This window comes from Chrysoperla carnea, chromosome 2 (assembly GCF_905475395.1).
Source record: "Chrysoperla carnea chromosome 2, inChrCarn1.1, whole genome shotgun sequence".
NCBI lineage: Eukaryota > Metazoa > Arthropoda > Insecta > Neuroptera > Chrysopidae > Chrysoperla > Chrysoperla carnea.
This window is the reverse complement of record NC_058338.1, coordinates 9,029,710-9,048,714: the sequence shown is the minus strand read 5'-3', so window position 1 is coordinate 9,048,714 and position 19,005 is coordinate 9,029,710. Positions and strand designations below refer to the sequence as shown.

General features: G+C 29.2%; 3 protein-coding genes across 4 annotated transcripts; 2 read left to right on the top strand and 1 right to left on the bottom strand.

Annotated features, from left to right (window-relative positions):
- Positions 1-788: 788 nt before the first annotated feature.
- On the top strand, positions 789-9,834 carry LOC123294129 (uridine-cytidine kinase). 2 transcript variants are annotated; one of them, XM_044875220.1, is made up of 7 exons: positions 789-1,068; positions 1,307-1,406; positions 1,517-1,773; positions 1,843-1,988; positions 2,052-2,149; positions 2,217-2,265; positions 3,478-4,183. In XM_044875220.1, exons 1-7 carry the CDS (start codon positions 995-997, stop codon positions 3,612-3,614), a joined length of 861 nt encoding a protein of 286 aa, XP_044731155.1. In that variant the 5' UTR covers positions 789-994; the 3' UTR covers positions 3,615-4,183. The 2 variants fall into 2 exon arrangements, with proteins under 2 accessions (XP_044731155.1, XP_044731154.1); XM_044875219.1 differs by lacking the exon at positions 3,478-4,183 and adding an exon at positions 8,478-9,834 and having other exon boundaries at positions 790-1,068.
- Positions 9,835-12,626: 2,792 nt separating this feature from the next.
- Positions 12,627-13,310, bottom strand: LOC123291944 (ubiquitin-like protein 5). The gene is made up of 3 exons (XM_044872411.1): positions 13,125-13,310; positions 12,834-13,036; positions 12,627-12,760 (listed from the first exon to the last, which is right to left on the bottom strand). The coding sequence occupies exons 2-3, from the start codon at positions 13,009-13,011 to the stop codon at positions 12,717-12,719; spliced, it is 222 nt and encodes a 73-aa protein (XP_044728346.1). The 5' UTR covers positions 13,012-13,036; positions 13,125-13,310; the 3' UTR covers positions 12,627-12,716.
- Positions 13,311-14,083: 773 nt separating this feature from the next.
- On the top strand, positions 14,084-18,889 carry LOC123291943 (surfeit locus protein 4 homolog). Its single transcript, XM_044872410.1, has 5 exons — positions 14,084-14,330; positions 14,506-14,769; positions 17,527-17,757; positions 18,077-18,256; positions 18,648-18,889. Exons 1-5 carry the CDS (start codon positions 14,280-14,282, stop codon positions 18,732-18,734), a joined length of 813 nt encoding a protein of 270 aa, XP_044728345.1. The 5' UTR covers positions 14,084-14,279; the 3' UTR covers positions 18,735-18,889.
- Positions 18,890-19,005: the final 116 nt, after the last annotated feature.

The window sequence follows — 19,005 nt, the reverse complement described above, 5'->3', positions numbered from 1 at the left end:
AATTAAAGTAAACTTAAATTTCTATGTAATTGATAAAACATAAAATTCAACGAATTACTCTGCTAATTATGTTACAAGAGCTTACAATAATTATTAACTATAAGTTAATTCTCATTTGCATGTTTTTTTCCTCAGAATGAAATTTTATAATTAAAAACTAGCGGACCCGACAGACATTGTCCTGTGGAAAGGCTTTAAGGGTCGAGGCCCATTAAAACCTAGACTTACACAAATCTTTCCAATAATGGACCCTGACCGTTGAAGTTGTTATATAAACTAATGGACTTTTCTTTTCAGTTTTTATTTAACGCAGTCGGATTTTTTTAATTTTTAAATTAGGTAATATTTTATTTGAAATGGGACATTCAATACAACCTCACTCTTTAACTCAGCCTTGAGGATTTGAGGCGTAACTGAAGTTACGCCACTGGATAAAATAATTTTAATAAGTGTCACTCTTTGATAACATAAACATCAACAATCTGCACTTCAAACTCACGAGATATGTGTATACTGTGTGAGGTATGTGGAATTAAATTTAAATTTAACATACAAGTCTTGCTTATATTGCTTATATCAACAGCTATGCATTAATTATGCAAAACAAAAATTATATCATACAATTAAAACAAAAATATAATTCCGATAAAATAGTTTAAACAGAAGAACTGAATTTATATACAAACATACGATTTTTATCTATCTTTATACACAAATTTTCATTCGTGTTTCACTAACAAGCTAATAGTAATTACATTAACGTTTCTCGTATAAAAATAAACGTTTTTCATTTGCACTTTCAACAAGGGCAATATTGTCACTTTTTTTTTTTTGTCCGTGTATACAAACCGTTTTAGAAACAGCAAAATATTCCGCGAAATATTCAATAATAATTTAACAAACCCTGTAATTTTGTTTATAATATAAAATACGTAGAATCGATAACAAAATTATGCATCAATAAATATTGATATTAAATATTTTAATACAAAATATGAATTCAGTTATGCGTTTACGATCGAATAATTTACTAATGGGTGACGAATATACAAGATTTTTATTTAAATTGTAAGTAGAGAATATATTTTTTGTTATAGCTTTAGAGAAAATTATTTTGCATTTACCGCCTTTTTGGTATTTAACGCGTACCGAAAGATGTCCTATGCTATCAAATGATCACTAAATCTTAACTTAACTGATTTGACAGCTTCTAACATTACATGATAGAAATTACTTAATTTAATTTAATATAAAAGTGTTAATTAACAATTTAAATGGCTGAGAATACAAATCTTGGTTTACGTAGGGCTAGTGATGTATGGAACCGAAACAATGGAAAAGTCAATGGTGTTGAAGGAAAAACTCCATTCCTTATTGGTGTTGCAGGGGGTACTGCAAGTGGAAAGGTAAATTACGTATTAATTCTAAAAACTATAAAAACATCTTATTTTTGGCGAAGTTATTTATGCCGGTATTCGTAACTGAATGAATAATTGTTTTTTTTTTGTTAATTTAGTCAACAGTATGTAAACGAATTATGGAAAAGTTAGGCCAAGTTGATATGGACAATGCAAAACGACAAGTTGTGTGTATTTCACAAGACAGTTTTTATCGTGAATTAACTGCAATTGAGAAGCAAAAAGCTGAAAAAGGACAGTTTAATTTTGATCATCCCGATGCATTCAATGATGAATTAATTTTATCCACGTTGGAAGATATTCTTGCTGGCAAGAAATGTGAAATTCCTGGATATGATTATCGTTCAAATTCCGTGTAAGTTTATTCAATTTTTTAAGTAAAAATTCGTTAAAATTAAAAATTGTTACTTCCATATGTTAACAGATGCCGAGATCAAGTAACTACAATTTATCCGGCTGATGTTGTTTTATTTGAAGGAATTCTAGTCTTTTATTTTCCTAAAGTTCGTGATTTATTTCATATGAAATTATTTGTTGATACTGATTCTGATACTCGTTTAGCAAGAAGAGGTAATTTTTTATTTATTAAATAATCGGTTAAAATGTTTAAAAATTGTTTTTTTTCTTAAATAGTTCCACGAGATATTAATGAACGAGGCCGTGATTTAGATCAAGTTTTGAATCAATATATGAATTTTGTCAAGCCAGCGTTTGAAGAATTTTGTTTTCCTGTAAGTTGTTAAATTTCCTAAGATTAAAAAACTAAGATATCTAAAGAAATATTCTGTTTATTTATAGACTAAAAAATTTGCTGATGTGATAATACCTAGAGGTGCTGATAATACAGGTAAGAAACAGTTTCCACAAAAACTATATAAAAGCTTCGATGTAGTGTTATGCCTTTATGATTTAGAGTATATTTGATTGTTGATTATAACTAATTTATTAAAATTTAACTTGAAATTTGCTTTTGTTTAAATTAAAATTACTCTTAATGACACAGAAAATTAACGAACACAGAAATTATGCGCCACACAATTCAGCCTTTTAACACAGCTTAAAAATATTCCTTATTGATCCATCTATCCTTTCGGAACCAATTTATGATGACCAAAAACCACTAATATCGAAGAGCCGTTTTGATTAAGTAGGTACCGGTACTTTTTTTTATGTAGTTTGGTTTTTTAAAAAATTTCGCCTCGAATAGCAGCCCTAATTACGAAATTAAAATAATTTTTAATTTAATTTTCTGTGTCGTTCGAGTATGTACTTAAATTGCATTTACTTAAAATATTGCCTAGCTATCTTCCAAGATCCATTCTTTATAGGCTGTCAGCTCGTGACAGATGAAACATAATCAATTTTTTACAGTCTGCCAATGATAGAGGCCATATATACAGCCACAAGCAACAGATATAATTAAATATCTCAAAATTATAATATATTTTAAATATTTTTTACACTTAAATACAGCATTTATAAGCAGTATTTATATTTTTTACTTTGTTATAACGGTGTAAACAATGAATTAAAAATATAAAAAAAATACATTAATATCCCCTATTAAAAATTAACAGTTCTTTGTTTTATAAACGAATATTAATTTTTAACTGAGCATTAATTCGTTATGCATGTTATTTTATATATTTTTCTGCTGCTTGTGGCTGTATATATGGCCTCTATCATTGGCAGACTGTAAAAAATTGATTATGTTTTTTCTGTCACGAGCTGACAGTCTATTAGAGTAAGAATAATAATAGGCTTTTTAATTAATTGCCATCCAATCCATTATTTTTATTTGAAAATTATTTCAAATAAAACAACACACGCTAATCAAAATTTTAAAAAACAAACTATTTGCTATCCGAAACTTTAAAAAGAAATATTTAGAACAAAACAATAGTCACTGCAAACAATATTTTAAAACACAAAAAATCTATTATTTTTCGAAAAAAGTAAATTTCAACATTAGCGATGAACATTTTTGTTTGAAATAATTTTAAAAAAAAGATTAATTGGCAATTAACAAAATCTTCAATGGGGGATCTTTGTGTTGCAGTGGCTATTGATTTAATTGTACATCACATCTGGGATATTTTACACGGAGGTGGTAATCAACAACGTGCTGTAAATGTTACGCCCACACCAAATAGACACCGTCGTCCTAGTACTGGCTCAGACACTTTGAGTCGATAATAATTAATGAAAATATATTGAATATTCAATATATTTATCATCAAACTAAGATACACAGAAAAAAAAGAAAGGGTTGTCTCATCACTTAATTCATGATTAGTGGCACCTAGTGTAACCATATTTATCGTGAATGTTGTATTATGCATGTAAATTTTATCGCACAAAGTTGATCTGTTAGACGTACAATATTTATTTTGTCAGTATACAACCCCAACATATGTGTGTTCTGAGATTTGAATTTTTCTGTGAATCTGTGTTTACATTGATTATGTCTGATACACAAGTCGAATTTTGATTATAAAACTTTTGTTATTTTAAAATTTAAATTGATAACTATTAATTTCAACTAAGAGTCCGCTATTTCATTAGAAACTTTGTAAAATAAACAAAACTTTCTCTAGCGCCAATCTTGTATACATTAGAGAACATTTCTACTTTCTTAACCGTGCCCATCCGTTCTTTAAAATGGATAGAGTCAGACTCACCAAATTCAAAAGATTCTAAAATGGAATTTCCTACAGTAATAAAAAAACCGTCAATAAAAAAATCCTCATAAAAAACTAATATTTTTTTCGAAAGAAATGAAACTAAAAGACCTTTTTCACATTTTTTTTCTTTTTTTTAAATGAAAGTAAATGTCTTGATAAATAAAAAAAGGTCTATTGTAGGCCAAAGTCATGGACACAGACGAATGTCCTCTATTACCCTTGACAACTTTTGAGTGAAGCATTTTTCTGTAGTTAGCGTGTTTTCTTTCGATTAAATGTTACAATGACATATTAGTTTTTTTATGAGGAACAACTTTATAATTTAAAGTGTTCTTCTACCTCTTACCTTTTAGATTCGAAATCTAAATTGATGTCAGAGCATGATGCCTCCCATCAAACTCTAAAACTTTTAAGTTATTTTTTGGTTGGTTAACCATAATAGATTAAAATGGTCAGCTCTGTATACTGCCGACGAATCCTTTATCTAGTGTAATAGCGGACTAATAAAATCTTTGATAAATGATCTCCTGTAAATTAATTTTAAAGAACATATCACAAAATCAACAAATTCGACTACAAAAAAAAAATTATTGAATTCCCAAAAAAAGCTTAACTTTTAAATTCATTCCTCTTTCAACTAAACAATTGCATTTTAGTTAATATAACAAAAAAAAGAATTCCCAAAAAGTTTGCAAGATATAACAAGTCTGAGAAAAAAAAAGCATTTAATTTTGTATCTATTTGTTTTACAAATTTGATCCTTTAGGATTAATTTTTTTTTGAAAGATTGTCCAAATATTAAAACAAGGTTAAATCTTTTAGATTTAATTTTTTAATTGAGAAAATCTATACAATGTAATCAATTTTACAATATCTGACACATAAAAAATCTACTCTGTGGTCGGATCGATACGTTTATTACAGTTAAAATCTTAGCAATTTCCTAATACATGGGGACAACCAAAAATTAAAAAATTACTTCGAAAAAATATTTTAGGATGGATTGTAGATCGAAATACTGAAGCGTCATGTGCGCTAAGTGCGCCCTGAATATCAGGGAAAAAAAACTTGACATCATTAAGGTCTCAATAGGATCCAAAGATTTTTTATAAACTTTTCGGAGAATATATTTAAGAGTTATTATTATATATAAGTAGATGTCCCTGAAAGTTTTATTTTTTCAAGTGGGATCATCAGAGATCCTCATGTTATAAAGGTCGTAGTTTGAGAATGTCTTGTCAAATGTATCACAACCCTTCTCAACTGAACTCTAGTGAGTATCATACGCGCACAGTCGAATGGCCTAGTTGAGGTTATACACATTTTGACCCAGTAATCGACATGGTTGTCCCTTAATAATTAGAAACAGTATATAAATTGATTTAAAAATAAAAGATTTTGTCTCTTTTCGTGCTAAGAAAATAATATCTAAAGTATTTAGAGATTGAATTGGATGCACAGTTTGTAGAAATGACCAATGATTGTGTCCAAAACAGGCCACTAATTTATAAGATATTTTTAGCCTAAATTCCTTATTTTAACTGATCTTTCATATTATAAACATAAATGCCATCATAATTATAACTTTTCTAACAAATTTTGTGATACCTCTATCTATTTAAGAAACTTTTTATACTTCAATTTTATAAAATCAAATTTACAGGTTTTTTGTTAAATATTTACAAATTTTTTATTTACAAAAAATTTGAAGCTCTTTTTTATATAAGTTTTATATTTTGTTTTTGCTTTCTTTGGGATACGTAAAATTTATATAAAAGCACAATTTAAAAGTTTTCTCTTGCCCCCTTTTAAATATATAAATATAAAAATTGGAAATTTATTTTTGACATACATAATACAATTAAAATAGACAATAAAAAAATTTTGATTTTTTTTTTATATAAATTAGTTGTTAACTTATTAAGTTAATGTTTTAAAATTACTAGCCTTCCTATTCACATTTAAGGTAGTTCGATTTATTCACGTTTAAGGGAGTTCATCCGTTCAGCAAATATTACTAAATGTTTGTAATATAAACGAATAACGATTATTACTTAATACTGACTTGGCCATTTGTCATAGAACATTCAATTTTTAAAAAGCTTATCATTTCAGTTGTCATAACTATTAGACGATAATAATTATTTTTTATTATTTAAATTGTAAAGATACACCCTGGCTGGGCGGCAAGCATGCCGAACGCTTAGGCTTGGCAGTGTATCACGACTACTGCAGGAGCTGTCACAGTGATGACGAGGAGGAGACAATGTCTCATCTTCTCTGTCTCTGCCCAGCTCTTGTCATGAGGAGATGGACTTACTTGAGCCAGCCTCTCTTTGACGACCTCTCCGGCCTAAAGTCAGTCGACGTCAAAGCCCTCTTGCTGTTCTTAAACAGCTCCAAATGGTTCATGGAGTAGTGGCCGGGGATGGGCCAACTCATTTACGGTATCACAACGGATCCTATGGTCTAAGTGTGTCCCACCCCAGAACAGCCATTCTAACCTAACCTAAAGATACACCCTAGCGTAACCAATTCTGTACGCAGTATCCCTAGATTAGCAGGATCGATTCCCGCCGTCACAACAAAAATTTATTTATTAATGGTTGTGATGAACTGGGGTAATGCATGGTATATGCATGAAGAAGGTGTACTCAGTAGGTGTATCTATGCATGAAGAAGTACTCAATGGTCCCTACGGCGAACTCTAATTTTGACGATTAGTGGACGAATTCTAATTTTGAAACGAAAAATTGTTTAAAAAAAATTGAAATATTCTGGATTTTTAAAATTTGCTCAGATCGAATTACCTTAAATTAAACTTTATTATTAGAAAAGTATTGTTGTTAGTTTTATATTTTCTACTCATTAGAATCTCGTTTATTCGAATGTTGGATTTTTTTATTTGAGCAAACTTCTAAACTTTAAGTTTCTTTTAAAAAAGAAATTGTTGTTATCCTCGGTTTAGACATGCGTTATACACAAATACACAAATTGTCCATCAACATATTTTGTAATTAATAAATATACTTCTACAAATTCGTATGTGGGTGGCTTCCTTATACTTGCCTATTTACTTTTTCCTCTACGAAATTATCCTTAGAGAATCGTCATTCTGATGGACGTGACAAAAAAAAAAAAAGAAAGACAATTGACAAGCATTGAAAATGTCGAATAAATGGAATGATTTTTCCATTTCTAGATATCCACACTCGGATTTTTATAGGTTTATTTATCAAAAATATGATATGTTGATGGACACCGAGATTAAAAGATTTTATAAAAGATCTATTTAAAATAAAACTATCATTCTTTTCATGCATAGCCATGAACAAATTTTATGAAAAGTCAGGACTACAGCTTACTGTATTAAACAAGGATTTTTAATAAAGTCTTTTATAGTCAATAAAATGCAAAACATTCAAGTCAAAGTTTCCAACTACTAGTCTTTGTATTTGTTAAATTTTTTTGCAAAACTCCTTATGAGTGGGCTAAATATATCGATATAGTTTTATATGAAATTCGTTTGATGTAAATGCCATAATTATGGCGCGGAGTCCTTTATTCATTTGAATATAGGCTCTTTACATGTTTCTCAAAGGTCTTCGACCTATTCTTTATTCGTAATCTCACATCCATACGTTTATTTCCAATAATCTGTTTTTGTCTGAAATTATTCTTACCAATTTTATTTGTTATTTAAGGCTCTGTTTAATGTGAGTGAAGTTGGTTAAAAATGAGTACATATCGATATATTTAGGACTATTTGATTTATTTCTCAATTAAATATTAATTTGAAACCTCCACATTTAATAAATATAATTTTAACATAGACTACTAAAATATTTATAACTATGAAAAAAAATGGAATCAGTGTATACTAATTATCGAATTTAATAAAAAATATCATTAGAAATAAATATATAACAGCATTTAAACTTAAATAGTGTCTATTTTTGACATTTTTAATCCGAGTCTTGCTAGAAAAAACATAAACTTGAAGCCAAAAATTTGGCCGGGTTGGAAAAACAATTTTAAGGCAGATAGAATGGCTGAATATCGTTCAGGTCACTAGTTGAACAGAGCCGTTAAGTAAAATAGCTAGGCTGTTATTTGAACGGCTAATTAAGCTAGTTGGCTGCGAAATTTATATTATATCACACATTTCCAAAATCCCTAAATAGGGTTCTTGGGGTCTACCACCCACGCTTCTTTCCTTGACTTTCGATACAGTGCATAAGTATGTCTATATTTTCGTGGAAAATATGACTACAAAAATAAATGGAAAATTGGATCATTTTTTGTAAGATTTTTTTTTTTGATTAAAACTATTAAAAATCGTATTTTAATTACTAACTAAATTTAAAATTTACAGTTGCCATCGATTTAATTGTACAACACATACGCGATTTCTTAAATAATCGTGTGAAGATGAATGGTATATCACCACCAACAACACCTAGACATAATGTTGCAGCATTTGAAACACCAAGTCCTGGACGATCACCACAACATCATCAATTGGCACGACGTGTTAATTCAGCTGATGCACAATTTTCAAGACCTCATTAAAAGTAGACAATAACTTTTAAAATATAAAAAAAGATAGTCAAATGTTTTTAATACTTCAAAATAATATATGAACAAATAGTTTTTAAAACTTAAACAAGTACAATTTCCTCTTGCATAATTCACTCACAAACTATATTTTATAACTATATTTACCATCTTCTGCTTAGTACGTAAATCAAAGCAAAAAAAGATTTTATAAAGCGTTCAAAATGTGCACCCATGGCTAAGTATAGTTTTCAAGTTGTAAAAATGCTAACTTTCTATTAAGCTAGCCAAAAAAATTCCCTAACCAAAGGTCCATTCTAGTAACCACTATTACATAAGCATCCCATAAACGTCCAACTTACCAAATCACATCGAATAGTTCGTTCATCACAGATCGAACCTAGTCAGGACAACTATTAGGGCTGCTCAATAAATGGTTTTTAATCCACTCATTTTAGTCAAAAAAAGACGTCAACCTCGGAATCTAACGGAATAAGTTGAATATTTGTATAAACCTTGTGGGGTTTGGGGTACCATCATCAAATTTATTTATTGCGTATGCTTAGAGAGAGAAATTGTATAAAAAATAGAACATTAATTTAAAACCCAGCTCTGAATGTTCTTGTCATTTATAAACTTTAAATTCAATGCACATATTTTTTAATTTAAAAATGTAAGTAGCCAGTGAATTAATTATGATCAAATAAAGTACTCCCACACAAAACTTCTTTAGACATATATAAGGCACTTGTCTTGAGTACAATAAAATGAAGCAATGCCCAATTTTTCAGGGCCTTCCACATTAAAATTGAAAATGGGTATAATATGCCTAAATAATCTTTGTGTCAAAAATCAGTTCAATAACGAGTTTATAGGTCAAAAATATTGATTCATTGGTTTGCCTTTTTGGCCATAGTTGTTACGGTGATTCTAATATGTAAGACAATAACAGAAACACCAAGAATTTAGAATTTATTGTAAAGTTTAAAATTTGAAATCGAAATGGAGATATTTATTATGCATATCTTAAGACTTTTGGGTCCAATCTCCTACTATTTGTAAGTACAAAACATTTTTATGGAGATTTATAAGTATGATATTCAAAATTAATACTCCATAAAATTTTTTCAATTCAAATAATTTATTGGATTTGCCAAATCGAATGTTTGGATGGAAATCTGTAAAAGCTACAGAATCTAAAATCACCTTTACTTAGTAATTAAATATAATCAGAAATATTTCCTTTTTTTTGTATAAATATTAAATATCGCATCGCTTTTCATTTAAAAAAAATTTAGCATAACCTTTCAAGTTGTACCTTAAAACCGTTTTTAATTTTTAATGTCGTTATTGTTTTTTAATAGTTTTTTATTAATTCGATGTTTAAGAATAGAGCTTATTGAAATTTGGCGATCAAAATGTGTATTTTTTTTCGATAAGTAATAATATCGAACGAATTTTTGTAAAAATTTCTAGTCAAATTGTTAACCAAATTATATATTTTACCACAAAATAATTAGGGTAAAAAATAAAAATATAATTTAAACTATGTTTTCTTAATTGCAAGCGGTACAATCATAAAGTAATTGCAATAACAAAAAATTTTACGTCATAATAGACTATGTTGTTTTGTTTAGTCATAAAATTAATAGACAGCGCCATCGGTAAAATATTTTCCATGACGAGGTAAAACAGTTAAGTACATTTAGCCGCAACCTTAGCTTATACTAAATATTTGACCACTATGTTCAATTATATTTGTTCCAAGTCGAATTTGTTAAATTTATTTTTCAAGCACAATGTTAAACTTAAATTTGCCAATATCACATTTAAATTAATTTTAGAACAAATTTTTTCCTATGATTTCAAATAATATCAGGATGGTAAGCATATCTGAACATGTCAAGGAGTCATTAAAATATTCTGTAAAAGTCATACGTTATTTTAAGGCTTAAATAGGTTTCTGAAATAGAAATCAAGAATTGTAAAAAATCAGACTTGGTTGAGTGATGACTAATAAATGTATGCGCAATTGACGTAATATCCGCGTTAATTTCCATTTTTCTCACTTCCATGCTCGGATTTACATACCAGTTACTTACACAGGGATTAATCCGGTGTACTCAGTGAGTTTCAGCCTCAATTTAGGTCACGTGACGTTAGGTCGCTCAAAGCCAGCATCATCATGAGATTACATCTTTAGAGGAAGTTTTACAATACTTTTTCGATTGCCATCCTGATATTAAAAATTGCGTCAAAATATTTTTATTATTAAAAAATACGTAGGAAAAAGAAACACCTTATGAGCGAAAAACCAATATTTGTAATAACAAATTTTTTTGTAAGGACTTGTATAGAAAATAGATAGATAGACTGTACAGTGTGTCCCTCCAGTGTACAGAAACTTTATATGCAGTAAATAGAATGTTAATAACGTATTTTTCTACATTATCGAAATAAATTATTATATTTTGAAACTTGTACGTACTTAAAAATACATATATTTTGAAACTTGTTCAAATTTTAAAGAATAGTATATTATAATCGTTATTTTTCTGTAATTGTTTTATTTTGTATTTAAATTTAAAAAAAGAAAAAAAAATGTTTGTTTCAATAGACGAAGGATCTTGGCCGATTTTGAATTTGTCAAAAGACCCGTGAATGGATTTTTTTTCTTTTGGATCATGTAGTTCTAGCCTAGAGAGAGAGATAATCAAAATTTCTGTTTATATCGACCTTCATCTCACTATGATGAACTCTGAAAATCCTCTAAAGTCACTAAACATTATTTTTAATGTTTATTGAAACTAAGGTAATTCCAGCATAAAGAATAACGTTTCACCGGTATTGCAATACATAAAATCGGTTATTCATCGTCTATAGAGAGTTTTTGTTTATTTTATTATAATTGATTTTATTGTGGACTGATTTTATTTAACATTAATTAATAAAACTATATTTCGAAATAAAATTTTTCCTTAATAAAAACCTTTCACTATTAAAAAGCACTGCAAATTATTTCACTGAAACTTCAACCTCCGTTTTTCTAATCTAAGTGTATTTAAATAATATAAATTTGGCGTCAAAAACCTGTATTCATTTAATGATAATTCATTAATTAATCGAATAACTATAAATAATTTCGTTTGAAATAAGATATTTTTTTCAAAATTGAAAATTTTTTTTAATGTACTATTCAGAGTACGATAATTTTATGGTCCTGGCCCTATAATTTTGTTTTACTGATGGTCATGGTAACCGTCTGCTGAGCCTTCAATATGATAGTAGGTAATGTTGTATGTAAGGTTCCTCGAATTTCTATGTGTCATATTCCCCCCCAGGGGGAGATTTGAAAAACTGTCACTAAGTTATGGTTCTGGAAACTGTCTGCTTGTTTGATAATTCATTAGATGTCATTCTGAACAGTCATCCTACAAAGTTTAAGCTCAACAAGTCGTCCCATTCCCGAATTATGCAAAAAAAAAACCGAAAATGTCGTTACGCGGTAAACAAATTTGAAGTGATGGTTCTGGAATCTGTAAGACTTGTTTGGTTGTGTTGAGTATGTCAAAAAGATCAGGAAAATATGTCTGGCAGAAAAGCAAATGGTCAGGGATTTTTTTGGCAGCACTTTGAAAAACACCAATTATTTACTGGGGGGAGGGGGTAATATGACACATAGAAATTCGAGGAAGCTTACAGGGCGATTTGGAACATTACCTACTATCATATTTAAGGCTCAGCAGACGGTATACCGTATAGACGGTATACCGTCTATACGGTATACCGTATAGGCGGTATACCGTGGACGGTCTAGACCGTAGACGGTATTGTGCGGATAGCCACTTCCAAAACATAAACACTCTTAATTCTTGTGCAAGATGAAAATTCCATTTGAGGGGCATTTTCAGGGAATACGGATTTAAGCAGACTTCAGATCAAAATAAAACAATTTTAGAATATTTGTGAATGAAAACGTTTTATTTTTATCTCTTATTTTTAAAGTATAACGAAAAAATATATATTAAATACATTACAAAACATAACCTATTTTAACTTATTGATAATATAATTCGATATTCATTCCGTCGTGAATTTCATCTAAAGTAAACATAATTAAGGAAAATATAATTTAGAAAACTTATTAAAATTTTAACTAATTAGAAAAGGATACAATCCGCTACTTGAATATGATCCTTAAATACGGTATACCATTTTTTTAATACAATTTTATCCCATCTCGTACCAGTTTGTGCTGCAATTAGTTTCTTTAAATCTCCAATTGTATCATCTGGATTACATTTAACTCGAACTTTTTTACCAAGTCGATCGTTACAGGTAATTTCCAACATTTTGGAATAGTTAACCTAGAAGTCTCTAGAAATATGTCAATGATTTATTAACTTAATTTTGTTTTGATTTAATTTGAATAATTTCAAGTTTTGTTTTGATTGAGTTTGATTACCTTTAAGATATTTGATTAAATCCAGATAAAAATTAATCGTTTGTTTATTTTTTTTAAAAACTATTTCGCTTTTTGATGTATAATCTTTTGTTGATAACGTTCGCACGTATTTTAACTTCTTGATTGTCATACAGGAATGATAGCTATAGTCTATTTCAGATAATTTGAACTCATAAAAATCGTGAAAACATAAACATATACTGTTTAAAAATTATTTAATCAAGAGATTTTTGAATTTTTATTTTATTTCTCAAAAAAGTTGGGTCTCCGTATCTTGCTTTTTCTAAGATTATATTTTTCGTTTACATCCAGAGAACCTTCACCCAGAAGTCAGACACTCGGCATTAAATTTTGGCCGCTTTTTTACCAGAATAATACTAAAGGATCTACTTATCCTCTTAAAACATAATCCAAAAGCATTAAAACGCACTCGATTGGATACCAATTTTCTTAAATCTTTCTATTTTCCCATAGTCACATCTTCTGCATCAGGCCTCAAATGGAAATTTGGTATAGAGCTTTTCTATTTGTCTTGACAAGCTTAATTTAGTGGTACAATTTTCTGTTATCAATAACAGAACACCCTGTATACATTAGTTCAAAGCCATATTATTCATATTTAAACACAAACGGCATAAAATTATGTATAGTAGAAAAAATCGGAATGAATTGGAAAGTCAGTTTATTCGATTGAATCCTATTCAGTTTATATGAAATAAACAATATTTGAATGCATGATGACAATCAATAAACGTTTATAAAATCTTTTAACGTAAATGATTAATAACACAAATTTATTATTATTAATTTTACGTCTATTTACAGATATAACATAAAATAAATTTCCAACAAGATCAAACTGTTTAATAAAATTATTATCAATATGAAAAAGTGATATGAAAACAAATAAAAAGATTGAAATAACCCGCTAATAAAATTAGTTACATAAAAAGAAAGTAGATGATAGTACTTGACTGTGTGATTGTTACGAAGCGAAAGACACATCACTAAAATAAATTAAGTAGTGAAACTTGAAATCACTTACAAAATTTTATATCACAACATAATGAATACGACTCATTAGAGAAATTTTTTTTTACTTTTACTCGTTATTGGTGAATTGATCTAGATCGATAAATCGTCTCGGGATTCAAAATGATTATCCCGAACGAATACGTTTCAACCGCTGAAGATGTTGCAGACCAAGTAAGTGAAAAATTTGTGTAAAATTTATTCGAAAATTATTTTTTTAAGAAAGTTGTTTTCAAATATTGTCACGTCACCTTGTTCAATAAGTTTAAAGGTCTAGGTTATTACCTAAGATGAATTTTAAAATTATTTTACCATATGTTGAATGAAAATATTTTTTAAATGAAAATAGGTTGTACGAAAAGGAAAAAATATTTTACCAACTGTAGCCAGATTATGTTTAATATCAACATTTTTGGAAGATGGATTACGAATGTGGTTTCAATGGTCGGAACAACGGGAGTATATGGATATGTCATGGGGATGTGGGACAATTTTAGCCACATTATTTGTTATTATTAATTTAATTGGTCAACTTGGTGGTTGTGTAATGGTTATTTGCCGTTATCAAGTTTCCATTGCATGTGGAACATTATTTTTTATTGTTGTATTACAGGTTTGTGTTCATTTTTTTACGTTTGAAAATTTTCTTTTGATCAATGGAAACTTTTTAATGACACTTGATAATAATATGGATGACCGTCAAATTTGAATTTTGCACATGTTAGATAACAAAATTTTCAACAAGTAGATTTTATCATCTTAAAAATGATATAAATAGCTAGTCATCGTAAAAAATAGATACACTCAAATATTCATCTTAATATTCTTAAAGTTTGTTTTTATTTATTCCCGAAATAAGATTTTCCAAAACATAAATTATTCAAAAATATCATATTTGACCAAAAAAAATGTCTTTAAACAAAATTATCTGATGAATTATTGCGAAAATGTAATTTATTGCATATACCGGCGTTTTCTGTATGTTATTCTGTGAACACATTTTACATGCTTACCATATGGTTACATAAAGCCCTTTTATTTGATAGACGCTTTACAACTTTTGATGGAATAACACGTGGAATGGTTCGAAATATTAGCGATTTCTTATTTTTAACCCTCCAGACTGATTGGTTGACTTTTGCACCATAATCATTACTTTTGTGATACGAAGAGCCTAAATAGCCGAGCGGTCTAAGGCGCTTGTCTTTGACTGTTTGTTTATTTAGACTTAAGTTGCGGGTTCGAATCCAGACAGCGGCAGTGTGAACAATTTGTAATTAATAGGAGTGCAGAATTGATCACATTGTCGTCGCTTGGATAAGAACGAAGTAACCGACTCCACCCACATCAAAAATGTAATTGTAAATATGTTTGTAATTAAATAAATAAAGATTAACAAATAATGATGTGGATGGCTTCTGTTATAGGCGTATATGTCAGAGAAACGGAGGTTAAACGCCATTATTATTATTATTACTTTTGTGATACGAGAAAATCTCACGCTATTGCGCAAACGCCATGAGCAAAATTTCAAACTTTGTTTACAATATTTTTATGTGTGAAAATACATTAATTCCTACGAAAGAAACGTATATTAAATTTACTTACTTATTAAATGTTCTGGATAGATAATGTCACTTATAGTATATCGCATCTAGGGAGCAAAATAAAATCATGTCTCAGATCTCATGTTCATTATGAGATCTTAGGCTCCCGTGGTATGTACTACTATTTTTCTTCTCGACGGCAGTTGCTACTTCGTTTAGCACAGCGGGATGAATTTTGACACTTTCCGCCCCGAGGGGAGAAAATATATTATTATAATAATTAGTTATCACATTTTTTTAATCTGTGATCCGTCATTGAAAAGTCACAGTGTATCTATGGAGACAGCCGAAGTATAATGAAGTTTTTGTAAACTATTTTTGATTAGGGAAACCATCGTTTTTCGTTTCCCTTTCCTCTTCATTATGATTGGTACAAGTATTGGTCGTGATGCATTGGGTCATACCACTTATTATGTTTGCGGCCTAGCCATTGCCTTGTAATGGCCTTCTATTGTACTCTGATCATATTTGTCTTGCATTACTGGCCTTTCTTATGCAAGTATCATTCCGAACCAGTATGCAGTTCGTAAAAACTACACCTGAAAACTCTCACACGAAACCGATTCGCGCTCTTCTTTTTTTAAATTAAATGCAATAATAAGATTGAAAATAATAATAAGATAATTTTTGCTGTAATCAGAGAATAAATCACAGAATCTCATAACACAATATCCAGTGCTACGCACCTCGTAGTTGTAAGGAAATTGAATTTTTTACACGGAAATTATAAGCCACTTTACATATCAATAAAGATAAGAAAAATTCATTACAGAGTAATTAAAAATGCTTTATCATTATGTGTGTGTTAAATTACCTAATCAATATTTAAATATTTTTATGAACGCAGAACAGTATTACTGATTACTGAACAGGAATAACTTTAATGGACAATGACATTAACTATGAAACAGTTTTATGCATATAGATAATATCATAGAACTGCAAAGCTACCGACAAACGGTTTGATTGCAGTTAAGAGATAGGGATAAACTAAGCGCGTATAGCTGTCTTCGCCTCTCTTCGTGCTACATAATCATAATGGCATATACAAAACATGTGTTGTCGCCTGCACGCTTGATTGTAGTTGCAATTGTTAATGGCTGCGAGATAGGAGAGGGAACTCTACAGCTTTACAGCTTTATGGTATTATCTCTTGTGTTTTTTTAATGCAATTTAAATATTTGATTTGATGTCTATCTATTACGATCAATAGCAGCCAATACAGAATATCCTGTTCATTGTTCACTCACAATCAGTTCAATCAACTTATTTTTATTACTCAAGCACTCTGATTTTATGGTAAACGAACGTCCTTAAAGGCTATTTTATCTAGTATAATTGCTGATTAGACACGATCAGACTACCTTAATAACGCAATAAATATGTCAAGATCGCATTTTAAAATTCTTGATAAATTAAGATAACCTTTTGCATATCAAATAATTGAATATCGTAATTTTTTATGAGGGTTCCGTAGCAAATTAAAAGTTGAATTTTGAAAGTAGTAGTTGTAGTTTCCAGCCCGGGATCTAGCCCATTTTTATTTAACTGAGGCCAGAAACTTGATAGGCTGTGATAGGCTCCCCCTATCTCCAACGTACATAAATCATTTTAGGATATGTCCAAAAACAAAGGGTTTCAAACAAATTATAATTAGATTTCCGGGGCAAGTAGAACCCCCGTAGATTATTTAAGATTTTAGAAAAAAGCTTATTTTAATTTTTAATTTAATAATAATATTATTTTTTTTTTAATAATTTCAGACTGTTGCGTATAGCATATTATGGGACTTACAATTTTTATTCCGTAATCTAGCCTTAATTGGTGCATTATTATTGGTATTGGCTGAATCACGTGTGGAAGGTCGTAGTTTATTTGCCGGTGTACCAACAATGGGTGATAACAAGCCGAAAAATTATTTACAATTAACTGGTCGTATACTTTTAGCATTTATGTTTATCACGTTAATACGATTTGAACTTAGTTTTATGCAGGTAATTATTCACTTCAAGGACCAGACTTTAAAATATCCTATGGATACACAAATAAATTACATGGATAATCTTGGGTAACTAAGCAATATTTTCTTGAAATTTTCCTTAAAATATGTAAAATAAAAGTGCATTCTTCATGAATTTGATTTCAATTTTGTATTTTAAAATGGCTGTCTTTAAGTAAATGCCATGTTATTACTTATTCGTCCAAGATAATCTCTGTATGTTACCTCTGCTCTGTAGGATATTTAAAACCTTGACTCTTGGATTAAAACTAATTTCATGAATATCGGTGAACAAATTATTTGTTGTTTTCCAGATAATTCAAGATATATTAGGTTCAGCGTTGATGGTTTTGGTCACCGTTGGCTACAAAACAAAATTATCAGCTTTAATATTAGTGTTACTTTTAACGTTATTAAACTTTTATCACAACGCATGGTGGAATATTCCAGCGTATAAACCACTCAGAGACTTCCTTAAATATGATTTCTTCCAGGTAAATCTTTTTTTATTTCCTATTTTAAAAAAAGCAGTAAAAATTTTCAATTTTTGTTTATTTTTTGAACGTTTTATTTCGCACGTGATACGCAAATTAGAAAAGGAGGGGGCCTGGCTAAAGATTTTGGGTGCCAATTTTTCTAAGTATGCTACGAATCTCGATAACTCGAACATCAACGGAGTTAATAAATTTTCAATTTAACAAGTAGTAAGAAATACAGAGAATAGACCTTTTTCACATTTTATTTTCTTTTTTTAAAATGAAAACAGACATATGACTTCAATTGTCGTATAGTTTTTAGTCGTCATATTTCAGAAACGAAAAATTTTACTGCTATTAGATAAATTTTTGCCTTAAAAATATTTTACAAATTATTACTTTAATTTAGACGCTGTCTGTAATTGGTGGCTTGTTAATGATCGTATATCTTGGTCCTGGAGGTGTATCCATGGATGAACATAAAAAACGATGGTAAAGAAAAATACAATATAAAAAAAATTCCATCCAACTTCAAAACCTCACATCATTCCTAATAAATGGATTGAAACACCCTAAAAACTTATATATTGTTGACTTCATGCTTGTTCATGACTTCAAAAGTGATAAAAACACATAATTTAGACATTTTAAGTGTGTTTTTTTTTAAAATGACATCAATTTCCTATTTGAAATTTAAGACATAAATTATTATACCCCCTTAAATCCTCTGATCACATACTTTTAATTCCCTCCCTTAAAATCTATTC